This window comes from Leptodactylus fuscus, chromosome 6, assembly GCF_031893055.1.
Source record: "Leptodactylus fuscus isolate aLepFus1 chromosome 6, aLepFus1.hap2, whole genome shotgun sequence".
Classification (NCBI taxonomy): Eukaryota; Metazoa; Chordata; class Amphibia; order Anura; family Leptodactylidae; genus Leptodactylus; species Leptodactylus fuscus.
Genome location: NC_134270.1, coordinates 145,817,477 through 145,832,536, shown reverse-complemented (window position 1 = coordinate 145,832,536; position 15,060 = coordinate 145,817,477). Strand labels below are relative to the sequence as shown.

General features: G+C 44.1%; 1 protein-coding gene across 1 annotated transcript; it reads left to right on the top strand.

Moving 5' to 3' along the window:
• Nucleotides 1-6,782: 6,782 nt before the first annotated feature.
• AAR2 (AAR2 splicing factor) lies at nt 6,783-12,920 on the top strand. The gene is made up of 5 exons (XM_075277568.1): nt 6,783-6,827; nt 8,881-9,424; nt 9,649-9,866; nt 10,010-10,239; nt 12,139-12,920. Exons 2-5 carry the CDS (start codon nt 8,883-8,885, stop codon nt 12,355-12,357), a joined length of 1,209 nt encoding a protein of 402 aa, XP_075133669.1. The 5' UTR covers nt 6,783-6,827; nt 8,881-8,882; the 3' UTR covers nt 12,358-12,920.
• The last annotated feature ends 2,140 nt before the right edge of the window (nt 12,921-15,060 follow it).

The following is a 15,060-nucleotide window of genomic DNA, read 5'->3' as shown; positions in this document are numbered from 1 at the left end:
GTGAAGATAGCCAAAGGAAGATGCGGAATCTTGAGTAAGATTGGTAAGAACTGATGTAAGTGGACAACCCGGCCTCTACTCATCCAGTTATGTTAAGTATGAGTGATGGTTGCTCTTCATTCTGCAAAAGATAATGTAAAGATGTATTGAATACATGTAAGAAACTTCAGTCCAAGTCTGATAGAGGACACTTCCAGAATTTATAAGGCATTGGTTCACTCCAGCACTCCCTTTCCGTACGGGAAATCCACCTCCATTCCACTTGAAAAATGTTTCAGGTGGAAACCTGGCGGATCCCTCTGTTGTCTCTGTGGGTCCGCGGGTAACCGCTTTATAAGCAGATTCGGTTTCCGTTTTTCAGGACCCCAAACAGACCAGAAGAACAGAAACCCGAGCGCTGGCGTGAACCTAACATAACATATTTTTATGGTTTTCTGCTTAAGCTGTGACCTCGTTCTTTATCCTTTTCCTAAAATTCCCATTGCTTTTCAATTTCATGAAAACCTGTGCAAACCAATTGAGAACAAAAAAGTTGATGCTTTGTAGATAAACTTTATTTCAAGACAATAAAGTAAGGCTAGGTTCACATTTCTATTTCGTCCGTTGCTCTGAACCTTCATTAGAACAGAACAATGCACTGAAGTAGTAATACAATGGTGGAGGCAGATGATACATTCTGTCTGTATCCGTCACTGCAGCTTTCTTCCATCTTGTTTGTTTACTATTCAAACAGAGAAATCTGTCATTTTATTACATTTTTGGTCTGTTGTTCCGATGTTGGATCAGAAGAACGGACTAAATGACTGAGCCTTAGCTATTAGGAACCACTTAGTATATGTTCACACTGCTGTTGTGGATGTCTGTTGCTCTCATCTATCATAGGACTTTCGCTGCGATACAGTTTTGGACACAGATGGCGCCCCCTCTGTGTTTGCTCCCAACAAGAAGAACATTTCCTTTCATCTGAAAAGTAAAAACGAAGATGGAAGAAAACTTCCGCTGCGCCCCCTATATCTGCATCCATGGCCACAAGCGCTTTATATTGTATTCAAACTCGATATCGTATTCAATGTGAAGGGTTCCCTTTAAGGAATCTAGAAAGGTTGAGCAAAATTCCCTGTGTGTATAACGAAATGACTGTTCTAGTAAATTGACAGGACAAGTGAAGGACATGGTTACTGAAGATTTTTCTCTTCTACTAGGATACATTCTTGATCTCCTGTTATGGGTTAAATTGTATTGACATGGCGTGCCATCTGTCTTTCTACTCAGTGAAGTGTGGCACTTCTGCTGCAGTGGTGTCAGCCCAAGAACTGCTTGACATGCTGTATGCAGAGTGTAAGTCTGCCGTGTGTAGTTATAATAGGACGGCTCAGATTCTGCAGCTTATCCATTTCCATGTTCGCCTTCCATCACAACATAAAACTATGATCAGAAGCTCACCGGGGATTCACGCTACTTTCACAGCACAAAGACAAGCACAAAATCTTCCCAGAATTACTTGTATGGAAAATCACACTCTGCTATAATCCCCCACCCCATTCAATCCAGTGGAGGAACCCTAATCCTGACTTCCATGTAAATATAAGTTCTTCTGGTAAATACCAAACATTGGGGGTACAGTTATTAAAGAGGTTTTCCAAGACTATAATATTGATGACCCATCCTGAGAATAGATTATCAATATTAGATAGGTAAACCCACCACCCAAGAACCCACCAATCAGCTGTTTGAAGAGCTTGGGTGATCTCCACCCAGTGACATCACGTCTTTTTATCACACGGCCATGCTGCAGTTCATACCCTTTGAAATGAATGGAGATGATCTGCAATACCGAGCACAACCACTATGCAATGTACAGCGCTGTGCTCGGTAAGCAGTGAAAAGGGCGTTGTCCAAATGCTGATGGGGTTCCGGCTGTCAGACCCCTACTTATCTGATATTCATCACCTATCCTAAGCACAGGTGATTGATATCATAGTCCTAGAAGACATTCTAATTCCTGGTTCCTCTTGACACACAGTTAGGCTGAGGCCCCAAGAGTCGGAAATGCCGCAATGTGCCCGCGGCCTAAACGCCGAAGGAAAAATCGCGGTGTTTTACAGTAACTGCAAAGTGGATGGGATACTTGCAAATCCTATGCCTACTTCCCAAAGCCGGCGCAGTTTTGGAAATCGCAGCATATCAATTATATCTACAGAAACGCCAACGGTCTCCCCATATATATAACTGAAACAGAAAGTCCGCGGAGGAAAACTCTGCAAACTTTCTGTTTAAAGTGCTGCGGGAAGAATCGCAATGTTTTGCTGCCTCAGTTTTTCCCACAGTGCTTTATAGCTGTGGGTCGTCCCGTGAGGCCTTAGTCTTAGGTGGTATTCACACATATGAATTTGATGCCGAATCTGCCTCAAAAGACACCTAAAATCTGCCTCCTATTCATTTCAATGGGAGGCAGTAGCTGATTTTACAGATAGCTTCCTGCTTGTTCTTTAGGCCAATGAGAAAACTTCCATTGAAAAAAGTGGGCGGCGGAAAATAACATCTTTCCATAGGATGCGGAATTTGTCAAAATCTGCTTGTGCGATTTGGCCCTGTCCAATAAAGGAAAAATAGGCAAAACATAGCAGCACTCTCCTCCAAACCCCGTTTCAAATTTAGCACCCAAATTTCGTCAGTTTTTGTTAAGCGAAAAAAAGAATTGCTTCAAATTCCCAAAACAGAAATTTTCTGCTTGACAATTTCAGAGTCAAATTCCTAGGTGTGAATACCCCCAATTGTGAAATGATGGGCTCCTTTCCAGACCTCCTCTCTGCTTCCCTCATGACTCGGATTTACTATCTGAGCTGCACAAGATGGCGTATATTTGGTGCGCCACCATGGCACAGCTCAGCTCCTGTACCCCATTCACCACTTTTTGGACAGTAGACATTAAACGGCATGAGTTATAGAAGAACTCTACACCAATCCCTAACTGGAACACATTTGAGTTCAGGTGCAACTACATGTGCAGAAATTAATTAAGGGGCTGAACCCTCTTAGTAGTCGCAGCGTGTTCTGTGCCACTGGGCAATGAATATAAAACGGGGTAAGAAATGCTAGTCCTAATAAATTTCCCCCAGTGTTTCCTGTATTAACAGGGGGCTAAACTTATAATGCAAGTCTATTAGCTTTATTAACCTTCTCTGATAAACCTGAAATTATTGCTATGGCTAACACGCCATATGCTTCCCCAGTTACAGTCATGACCACCAGGTGGCAACACAGACAAATCCAATTTAAGTTCATATTATATAACCTGCTGTTTGGAAATAAATTAAAATCATTGGTCCTCATTTACTAACAGTGTTTATTACTTAGGCCTTAGGCTAGGACCACATGTAGGAATGTGCCATGGATTTGGGAGTGCATTATTCTATTCCGAATCTGCCTCCCATTGCTTTCAGTGAGAGGCAGAGATCATAGCAGGATGAAGTCACAGTTATACTGGAGTCTCCATCACAATGTCCGCCTGAAAATCAGCAGAGGAAAAAGTTTCAGTTTTAAAACGATGGACATCCGAATTCAGTTAGCTTTGCCAGTATATGCCCAAGTTGCAGAGAGTGTTTAGTTTTGGCTACCGAAATCCCTGCACTGTCAGAGGGACTGGCGTTTAATTCCAGCATCAATGGTGAGTAATGCCCCCCTCCCCTCGCGGCAGCACAAGTCTATAGAAGTGCACTGTTGGGCGAGAGGTGTTCCTCACAGCCGAGCGATGATGCAGATCTTTAAACCTGGCCCCTCTGACAGTGCAGGGATATTAGTGCTGAAACTATCAGCTTTCCAGCTGGAAAAAAAGAGGCCTTCAAAGAAAAGAACGCGGTCCCTAGTGTCAAACATGGCGGAGGTTCCCTGATGTTTTGGGGTTGCTTTGCTGCCTCTGGCACTGGACTGCTTGACCGTGTGCATGGCATTATGAAGTCTGAAGACTACCAACAAATTTTACAGCATAATGTAGGGCCCAGTGTGAGAAAGCTGGGTCTCCCTCAGAGGTCAGGGGTCTTCCAGCAGGACAATGACCCAAAACACACTTCAAAAAGCACTAGAAAATGGTTTGAGAGAAAGCACTGGAGACTTGTAAAGTGGCAGCAATGAGTCCAGACCTGAATCCCATAGAACACCTGTGGGGGAGGAGAGATCTCTTGGTGGCAGTTTGGAGAAGGCCCCCTTCACATCGCAGGGGGGACCTGGAGCAGTTTGCCAAAGAAGAATGGTCTAAAATTCCAGCAGAGCCTTGTAAGAAACTCATTGATGGTTACCGGAAGCGGTTGTGCGCAGTTATTTTGTGTAAAGGTTGTGCTACCAAGTATTAGGCTGAGGGGGCCAATACTTTTGTCCGGCCCATTTTTGGAGTTTTGTGTAAAATGATCAATGATTTGACTTTTTTTTCATTCTCTTTTGTGTTTTTTCATTGCAAGCAAAATAAATGAAGATAATAATACCAAAGAGTTTGTGCTTGCAATCATTTTCTGGAAGACAACGAGTATTATCTGACAGAATTGCAGGGGGGCCAATACTTTTGGCCAACACTGTAACTTTAGAATGTCTATTTTCAGATATTGTTCGTACTAAGGGTGAATTCACACTGAGTAAACGCTAGCTTATTCTGAACGTAAAACACGTTCAGAATAAGCGGCGTCTAAAGCAGCTCCATTCATTTCTATGGGAGCGGGGATACGAGCGCTCCCCATAGAAATGAATGGGCTGCTTCTTTCACTCCGTGCAGTCCCATTGAAGTGAATGGGGAGTGCCGGCGTGTACGCTCCGGCATGAGCAGAGCTTGCCGTATACGCCGGCACTCCCCATTCACTTCAATGGGACTGCACGGAGTGAAAGAAGCAGCCCATTCATTTCTATGGGGAGCGCTCGTATCCCCGCTCCCATAGAAATGAATGGAGCTGCTTTAGACGCCGCTTATTCTGAACGTGTTTTACGTTCAGAATAAGCTAGCGTTTACTCAGTGTGAATGCACCCTTATACTGTATTTTAATAAAAACCTATTCAAGTATCTACATATGCAAAGAAAATGAAAAACATAAACCCAGTAAAGTATGAGGCCGGTTGCAGACAACTGTGCGATGAATTAAAAGCACGAATGGCACACAGGGACACGGAGATGTCCCCCATGTTCTGCCCAGGATTCCATGGTTCCTTTCATTAAATAAATAAGAGCCATGGAAGCAAGGACTGTAAATTAAGACAGGATTAGGACCTGTTCTATATTTTGTGGCCCAGACTATCGGCCCCCACACAGGACCGTGAAATTCACAATCATGTGTATGGGCCCAGTGTGCTCTCCATGAAATGCACAGATAGTACACTGAACATGGCCACAGTTGTCTGCAACTGGCCTAAATTTCCAGATTTGACCGTCCAGAATGTTGTGAGGTGAAAACTGATGTTCTGCCATACAAACTACATCAGATTTTATATACATGTGGCAGCTGATGAAGAATACTGCAGATTTGTTTTATCAGATTTTTATGGAATATGTATACCTCCTAATCGTCGTGGAATCTGCGTGACAGTCCCGTTTTCCTGGTGCTTTGCTGGACGGTGTCCGTACCCTGCTTAACCATTCGGCCCTTGTCTCTACTCCCGATGTCTTGGGAGCAGTAGGCACGATGTGGTGACGTCACTTACATCACGCCTGCTACAACCTGAAACCTGCATGAGTAGAGACAGGAGAGAACAAGAGGTCAGTGGGGTGAGCTATTAGATTTTTTCTGGTTTGCTTGCTTCCATTATACTGTGGGCACCAGAAGGAGACATTATATACTGTGGGCAACTGGAGGGGAATGTATACTGTGGGAGCAGCTGGAGGGAGACATTATACTGCGGGAGCAGATGGAGGGAGATTTAACACTTTGGGGACATCTGGAGGGGACATTAAACTGTGGGGGCTACTGGAGGGGGGACTATATAACATAGAAGTAACTGGAGGGGGTCATTAAACTGTGGGCGCGTCAGGAGAGGCACTTTATACTGTGGGGGTAGCTGGAATGTGGCATTGTACTGTGGGCATGCCAGGAGAGGGACATTATTCTGTGTGGACAGCTAGATGTGGCATTATACTACAGGCATACCAGGAGGGGGACATTATACTGTAGGGATAGCTAGATAGGGCATTATACTACAGGCATACCAGGAGGGGGACATTATAATGTGGAGGCAACTTGAAGGGGACATTATAATGTGGGGGACACATTGTGTCAGGCCCACTATAGGTTTATTATACTGTGGGGGGGACAAAAAATATGTATGTACATGGGGCAGATGTGGGTGTCACTACGCATAAATTACCTCTTTGGGGTCATTGAATGTTGTGTATGACATAATATGGCGGTACAGTACAGGCACAATGTACTCGTAATGAAGCCATAATACAGACAATAAGTGGCTATTCATGGGCAGGTAGCACAACCATGTGGATGGACCTCCAGCTCAGTATGGAGAGAGTTACCTCAGAAAACAGGATTTATATTATTATATACTATATACTATGCTATAGACATCTGCTCTCCTTGTCTCCATTAGTTTTACACACGATGACCACACTAGGTATCTCCCCTTCAGGTTTGTGGTGTCAAAATACGGCCAAATCCGTCTATATAAAGTGCTATGTGCCCCCATACTAGGTCAGGGACAAGTTCTTCACACTGACTGAAAAGCGCGGGGAACCTTCTGCCTCCTCTGCATACTGATAGGAACCAAAGCTGCCCGGAACCAATCTCCCGGCGCGGGGAGGAAGATATTAGTGGCGCACAGGAAGTACCGGGCAGAGTTCGCAGGTGAGTAGTGCGGATGTAAAGTTACTGTATATATTAGTGTATGAGCGATAGTACATGGTGGTCGGTGCTGAGTGTTGTGCAGCACAAGGGGACGCGGCTTCTCCATTCTTAGCTGCCGCCATGATAGCAGGTACATGCGATATGCAGCAGTGTGAATAGTGGACAGACATGACATGATGAATTCTGGGGGTTCCTGACATTCCCGGCTCAGTGGCTGCAGCAGATATCTATGTCCTGGTGGAAGAAAATCCTTCTTAAAGGGGTTGTCCTGGAGTTGGCGATAATTAAATATGGCGGCTGGGCCTCGGCTTTAATCAAGAATCATCCAGGCCTGTCTCTCATCTTCTATCACAACCTGTCCTATACAGCCTGCTATACAAGTGTTATTATTGTGCAATGCATTAGCATTGTAATACATTGCATTAGTGATCGGACCCCCTGGATTCAAGACCCCTAGGGGATCTTATAAATGCAAAAAGATAAGTTAAAAAAAATCAAAAATTACCCCCTTACCCTAGAACACATATAAAAGGACTTAAATACTGTGAAATGCATACACATTAGATATCCCTGTGTCCAAAAAAACCCGCCCGTTCTACAAATCCATAAAAATTATCTTTCCCGTACGGTAGGTGCCGTAGCGGGAAAATATTAGTAGTGCCAAACCGCCATTGTTTTGCTTCTGATAAAAAATTTTAACAAAAAGTGATGAAAGCAATTCCCCAAAATGGTATAAGTAAAAAGTGCACCCGGCACCGCAAAAAAAAGAAAACTAAACGCCCTATGCATGACTGTACATGGAAGTGTACAGAAAAAAATATTTTTTTGCATAGTTTTGGATGTTTGTTAAGGTTAAGTTCACACAGGGTTTTTTGGACCGGAACCTAAGGTGGAGGCCGTTTCAGGGTCCAGTCCAAAATACGGGTATCTGCGACTCGATGCCGGTGCAGTGCAGTGATGTCGCACACTCCACTCCGGATTAGGCTCAAATGAATGGGCCTAGTAGGGAGGGAGTGTCAGATGTCATGAGGCGAATCCACCTGAAAGAATGAGCATGTCCCTTCTTTTTCCGGGAGTTGAAGAACTGACCGGCTCCTGTTGATTTCAATGGGAATCGACTTTTTGGTCAGGGTTTTAAGGTGGATACGGCCTCAAACTTCTGACCAAAAACCCTGTGTGAGCTTACCCTTAGGGGTTAAAATGTAAATAAGACTATATACATTTAGTATCTCCAAAATCGTAACGAAACGTTTTGGCTGCAGAGTGAACACCTTAAAAACAAACCCTGTAAGAAAGTCACACAAATGCACTTTCTTTAGATCCACCCCGTTCTGAATTCTTCTCAGTACATTGTTCAGAATAAAAAATGGTAGCCACATGAAGAAAAATTTGGCCTGCAAATATTAAGACCTCATATGGGTCTGAGAGTGGAAAATTAAAAACGTTATGGAGTTTAGAAGGTGGGGGGAGTCAGGCCTGGTTCACATCTGCGTTCAGTATTCCATTTGGGAAATCCGCTTGGGGACCCCGAACGGAATACCGAACACATTGACAAGCGGTGAGCTTATGAAAGCACAAGGACCCCATAGACTATAATGGGGTCCGTGTGCTGTCCGCATGAGTCATGCGGAGAGGAAAGTAGTTCATGAAGCACTTTCCTCTCTGCGTGACTCATGCGTAGACTGCACAAAAAGCACACAAACCCCATTATAGTCTGTGGGGTCCGTGTGCTTTCATTGCTCACCGCTTGTCAATGCATTCGTTATACCATTCCTTGCGGACTCCCCAAACGGAATACTGAACGCAGATGTGAACCAGGCCTGAAAAAGGAAAATTTCAAAATTCCTCTGGCGGGAAGGGGTTAAAGAGCTATTTTGGACTTGACAGACTCCCTTTAAGACATTCTTATTTCATGTGCTGAAAAGCCATCCCATAGAGTCCCTGATAACTAACACTTATATTTAGGACATCTGTGGGTAACAATGGATGACTTTGCATTGAGTTGGTTGAAATCAATGGAGTCTTTACCTAATGATGATGTTTTGTTGGGCAGATATGGCGAGGTCATCTACAGACATGGATCCCGACTTGGCGAGGCAGTTGTTCTTTGAAGGAGCAACAATTGTGATCTTTGGTTTACCAGAGGGTTCAGAATTTGGCATAGACTCAAACAGTTGGCAAGTTGGCCCTCGATTTAAAGGAGTGAAGATGGTGCCTCCGGGGCTTCACTTTATTCACTATAGCGTGAAAAGAATAGGAGGCGCTGCTGGTGAAACCGGTCCACGTTCAGGCATCTTCTTCTTTCTGGAACAAAAAGAGATCCGTCTTCTGCGCTGGGATTCTAAGGAAGAGGAGATGGTCGCTGCCCCCAAGGAAGAAGCTGACAATTTGCGGGAACAGCTCACATCGCTGGACCCATCTTTGGGGCCCTACCCCTATGAAAGTCTTCGCCACTGGGTATCTCTGACCAACCACATATCAAACGAGGCCATGTTGAAGTTACAGCCAGCCTGTGGGACCATCTGCTCCTTTCCAGAGGTCTTGCCTATGGAGGAAATGACCCACACAGCCGATCGGGCCAAACATAACTTACCCAGGTAAGGAAATATCGTGCAATATAATGTTTCTGTTATAGGTGATGCAGAGAAATCTGTCCTTGACACTTTTTCTATTAGTTCTTTACATGTATATATTCTGGTCTAGGTCAGTTTAGTGTCCTATCTGCACAATATCTTCTGCTGATGTTCTCACCTTCTACGTGGAGGAGCAGTATTGTGCCTCCATATTGGACTTCATATGTTGTTTTTGGTTCTTTGTACAGGTATGACACTGTGTGTCAGAACTATAAGGAAGGGATGTCCAGACTCCCCCAAATGAAGCAAAAAGAAGGGACAGAGATCCGGTTCAGCCACCTACCAGAGAAAATGTACCCCAATAACGCCACCCCTGCTGAGATTACCCAACATAGCATGGACCTATCCTATGCCCTTGGACAACTGATTGACATCAACTATCCAGGAAATCCTCTGGCAGTCGTAGGTCAGTAACTAAGATGTAGCGAGCAATAAAAATGAGGCTTTTATCAGTTTTTAATGTTCTATGTTAAGGTAGTTTGTTCAGTCAAAACTTATAAATATATATTTTGTAAATTTTTCCTAATCTTCTCACGTGTTACATTCCAGCGGAGCTGCAGTTCTCCTTTGTGTGTTTCCTTTTGGGTAATGTCTACGAGGGGTTTGAACAGTGGAAGAATCTGCTGAATCTTTTGTGCCGCGCAGAGACGTTCTCCTTGCAGCATCCAGATCTGTACAATGAGGTCATCTCGGTCCTATATCACCAGCTGGCACAGGTTCCTACAGACTTCTTCATAGACATTGTATCTCAGAACAACTTCCTCACAAGTACTCTGCAGGTATATTAATCCTGGGTGCCGTGTCCTTTGCCTTTCTCCTTTGTGTTGTTGCAAATAACTATCATTGTAAATATTTTTAGACTGCTTTGTATTCATGGCATTAAAGGGAATTTCCTCAACTGTCCCCAGACCTTACATTTAAAAACATTGCCTTGTAGGACAGAATAAGAGGAGTGGGGATATATCACTGTATAACTGGTTAGAACGCCACAAAGTAAACTTAGCAGGACTTTTGCCCCACTGCACATTCAACCTGAGCGCAGCTAGGCTGAATGTTGGTAAGACTGGTGATGGCTGGTGCTCTCATTGAAGTGAATGGGAGTATCAACCACCAGCAGTCCCGCACATAAAGTCTGGTGTACTCAAGTTGAATGTGGAGCAGGACAAAGGTTCTGCTAAGTTTACTTAATGGGACAACCCCTGTAACAAGATTCTGGGTAAGCTGGGTAGTGGCACCTGTGAGAGTTGTATTGGTAGCCATGTTGGCTGGAGATCTTGTTGTAGTTAAAGGGGTTTCTAACCATCCTTAGGCTGGGTCATCAATTAAAGGTCCCCCGCCAATTAGCTGTTTATAGAGGCTGAAGTGTTTGGGTGACTGCTGCAGCCTCTTCAATGTTTACCAAGCACAGTGCCGTACATTTGTACAATGGCTGTCATTGGTATGGCAGCACAGCCCTATCACTTGAAGTCAGACTATGTGGCCGATCGTGGTGACATCACATGGCCTGTGACTTGGAAGTGACACTCGAGGAATGCTGCTATAGCTCAAATAGCTGATGTGCAGGGGTAAATCAGAGGCAGCCAGTGTCAGAGCTCAGAATCACAGCCTTTACCGTCTCCTGCCTGACACCGCCCTCCTCACAGTACAGAGTCTAAACAGCATATCAGACACCAAAACTAACAGCACTGATTGCTCAGGAACAGTGAGGGCTAGGAAAAAAATTCCAACTGTGACATAGTCAGTGGGTCGGTGACTATTAAATGATGTAAAACATTGGTGCTGAGGATTGTGAAGGGTCCTCTAAGTAACAGTTCTGCAAAAATAACCCTGTCAAGTGTGCCTCACATTTCAATACACAGTACAATAGATACAGAGGTAATATATCAGGTAATGGACCATTTTCAAGGGGTTTTCCAGGATTGAAATATTGATGACTTATCTTTTTAGATAGATGATCAGTATCAGATCAATGAGGCCTATGGCTGCTGAACCAACACTTGAATGGTCACTGGTCTGGAGTAGTCTGGCATGGCTCTGTATACTGTGCAGTGCGGGTGGCTACAACTGTTGATATCAGCTGATCGTGGAGGTGCTAGATGGCAGACCCCCATCTATCTCATATTGATAACCTTTCATTTGCATAGCTCATCAATATCTTAATATCAGAAAAACACTTAAAACTTTCTTCCTAACTAGTAATTTCACTTCACTAGTGTTAGGCTGTTGGGGCCATTTTCGGTCCTTCCTTCCTGGCTTGTGGTTCAGTAGTACAGCACCGATGCATTGTGCAGTAACCTATACATGTGAAGTTATCTCATCTTAGCCGTCACCTTTCTCATTATAAGGCACTGCAATAAGGTGCCAGAGGTGATGTCACTGCTTCTGGGCTCGGGCAAATGCTGTGATCGGTGCCAACACTGCACACAGGGTCACATGATGGAGCAGACTGGACAACGCTGCTCTCCACCTCTAGTCTGCAGCTGCTGCCCGCCCAACAGAACCTGCATAGTCTGCAGTAGCATCACATTACACCCACACACAGCCTGCTGTAGCTGCTACGTCTTCAGACATAGGCTTCACCCTAAGTGTTCAGACATTTTGTGCCATTTACTGCAAGGAATACAAAACTTTCTAAAAACGCTCATCTTTACAATTTCTGTTTTTCTCACATCCCTTAGATCCTTTTCTCATTCCTGTGCTCTCCATCCACAAATAAAGACCTGAGGAAGAAAGCTCTCCGGTTCCGTGCCCATCTAACCAAGAGGTTCCAGTGGGACTTTGAAGAGGATCCCCTGGACTGTGCTCCTTTAGTTGTCCAGCTGCCTGAAGGCTGGGAAAATACCATTAATGCAGATCAAGCTGCACATCCAGAGGGAAGCACTGAAGTTCCTTCATAGTTGTAATAGGGCCCACAGAGTGATGCCAACGTATAGCTGCTGACTTTTCTGTGATGCTGAGAAACTCATCCCTGATGCCCACCTGGGTGGAATAAAGGACTATGCAGATTAAGGCATTTGGGTCCTGCATAAGTAAACTATAAAACTCCCATAGCTTATGGAGCTGTACTACTACAGCACGGTACCCTGAATGGACTCGGCGTGTGCACTTTTGCTTACTACAGACGGTTCAGTCAAGAAATCCCAGTCAGAATGCCAAACTACTTTACCAAATGTACTCGTGAACTGACATCACTGTAGTTATGACCAAGGATTTCATCATCTCCTTGTAAGGGTGCTATTACACATTAGCGATCCCGGTTATGTACCTGAACCTGTCATTGTCTAATGTTGCAATCCAGTAGTTGGCAGTAAACTGTGAGCGCTATGTACAGCTAAAAACTTGTGGTATTTTACAGGTGTATAAAAAAAAAATGTCAAACAAGGACTTTTTCTATCTTCTTCATCATTCAGCAGAGGGCGCTGCGTTACCTAAATCTGTAAACTTGCACTTGTGACATGTAGTGTATACGGTATGTACATATAGTCCATCCATAGTTAGGATTCTTGGCTTCGAGGTTTATTCCAGGACTGTGGAATCGGAGTCGGGGCCATAAAACTTTCCGACTGTGGCTACCAAATAAAATGATTTTATATTATACAATTGAGATGTATAATTTGACTTGCAATGAAAGTAAATTTGTAACACTAGCTTTTTCGTGAATTAGAGGAACTTTACTGTTTATGGGGGAGTCAGTGGAAAATAGAGGAGTTATATAGAGAACCATCTTCAAAAGTCACCTAAAGCTGGCTATATACCTTCAGTAGCTGTCTATATGCCTTCAGTGACTATTACCATCACGTCCATAGACCTGTACACAGAATTGGCCGAGTGTTTATGAGCTTTCAGTGGTGTGAAGAGAGTAAGTCGCTGCCAGACACCTCTGGCATATCTCCAAGGGGAACAAAGAACCGGGCATGATAAAATTAGATTTATCCCTCCTCCTCTAAACAGTTCTGTTGAGGGAGAGTCAGGAGACCCCCCCCATGCATGAGAGGTGGTCAATTGAATCCGTTGAAATTGGTGGGTTCAGCTGACCGTTCACTTATTCGCATAGAGGACTTATACATATAGCAAATCAATTTTAGCTTGTTAAAAAACGAGCCCCACATCCCGCCGCAGCCTCCTCTGCACAACTTCACACCTGTCACTTGCCAACCGGCGTGATGTTGAGTTGTACCACATGTTTTAACAGTGATATTTGTCAAAAGAGATTCAGTAAGTTGTTCCAAGATGTCTTTTCCATTTTTTTAATAGCATCTCTTACATGGAAGGCTGGGGACTTGTGTTTGTTAACTTCACACAATTAGAAGCGCCATAGTGAAATAATTAAAAATGTTACAGTACATTGCCCTATATATCTCCGGCATCCCCGTGGTGACTGAAGACGCTCCCCGCCGTGACTGAAGGAGAAGGTAATCGGTCATTGTGTCTGTGTACATAAATGTCTTATCACCACGAACAGTTACTTAGAATGAATGGAGATGTCAGTAACATACGCTTACTTCGGTATTGTGGCAGGCAAGACATTAGATGAAATTGGCAGATTCAGGCCAACTACAATACATCTACTGTATATGGCGGTATCAGGAGAGAGAAGGGTCGGGCGTGTTGGCAGTAGCTTACTCCCTTCTCCCCACTGAGAATTTGTGTATGCTTGGCTGATCACACATGTATTGCGGATTGGCAGGAAGCCTACTGACTGACAGCTAACCTCAAAAGGAATATATCAGCAATTTTGTAATTTTTTTATAAAAACCTGATAATAAAAAGTCTCCTTTTCTAATTTTTATTATTTTTTTATTGATTAAATCTTTTTATTCTATTTTCTGTAAATGACTATGTGGGCTGCCATCTTACCTGAGTTTCACTTCCTCTCTGATATGCTTTATTCTCATGGCAAGAGACTAGAGCTGACGTCTTGAGACCTATGGAAAGGGAGCCGGGGTAGATAACATCATCTGTTGTCAGCAGTGGATGCAATGATGGCTCAGGCTAGGTTCACATCTGCGCTCGATGACCGTGTGGGCATTCCTCTCCGCATTTTTGGGGTCCTTTGCTGGTGATATATTCCCTTTATAGTTGCCATATTTGACAGGACTGACATGTATTGGGGAGATAAGTAGCTGTCCTACCCTTGTGTTCTCAGGATAGTCTTGTAGCAGCTTTCTCCCTTCTCCTAATTCAGTATACATGAACTGCTTGGCCAAGCATGTGTAAGCATGGAGGAGTTAAGCAAGATAGCGGTGTTAGGCTGATGGCAGTCTGGCAAGTTTTACTCAACTACTAGAACAAACAGTGATAACCACAGAAGTAGTTTTAAAGGCGTTGTGACACCGAAGGAGGATGTCCGCAGTATATGTCATTACTTGGTGATCAGTGCTAGGAGGGTTCTGAGAACAGGCCTCCATCTTCCCCATGTTAATGGATTGGGAAGTTGCGCATGCGCAATGCTGCTTTATAAATTCTCTGAGGGCCCGCTGTATACAACAGTGTCCAGCAGTCCCATGAAAAATGGGAAAGACAGGACTCCATTCTTAGGATTGGAGAGGGTCCCAGTGATTAGACTCCCACTAGTCAGCAAGTTATGGCTTCTCCTATGG

Bases quoted from the DNA above. Each gene is read 5' to 3' on its own strand.
- AAR2 (XM_075277568.1), top strand. From the start codon at position 8,883: ATGGCGAGGTCATCTACAGACATGGATCCCGACTTGGCGAGGCAGTTG. The intron at 9,867-10,009 runs GTCAGTAACTAA...GTTACATTCCAG, and splicing joins AAATCCTCTGGCAGTCGTAG to CGGAGCTGCAGTTCTCCTTT. The intron at 10,240-12,138 runs GTATATTAATCC...CACATCCCTTAG, and splicing joins TCCTCACAAGTACTCTGCAG to ATCCTTTTCTCATTCCTGTG.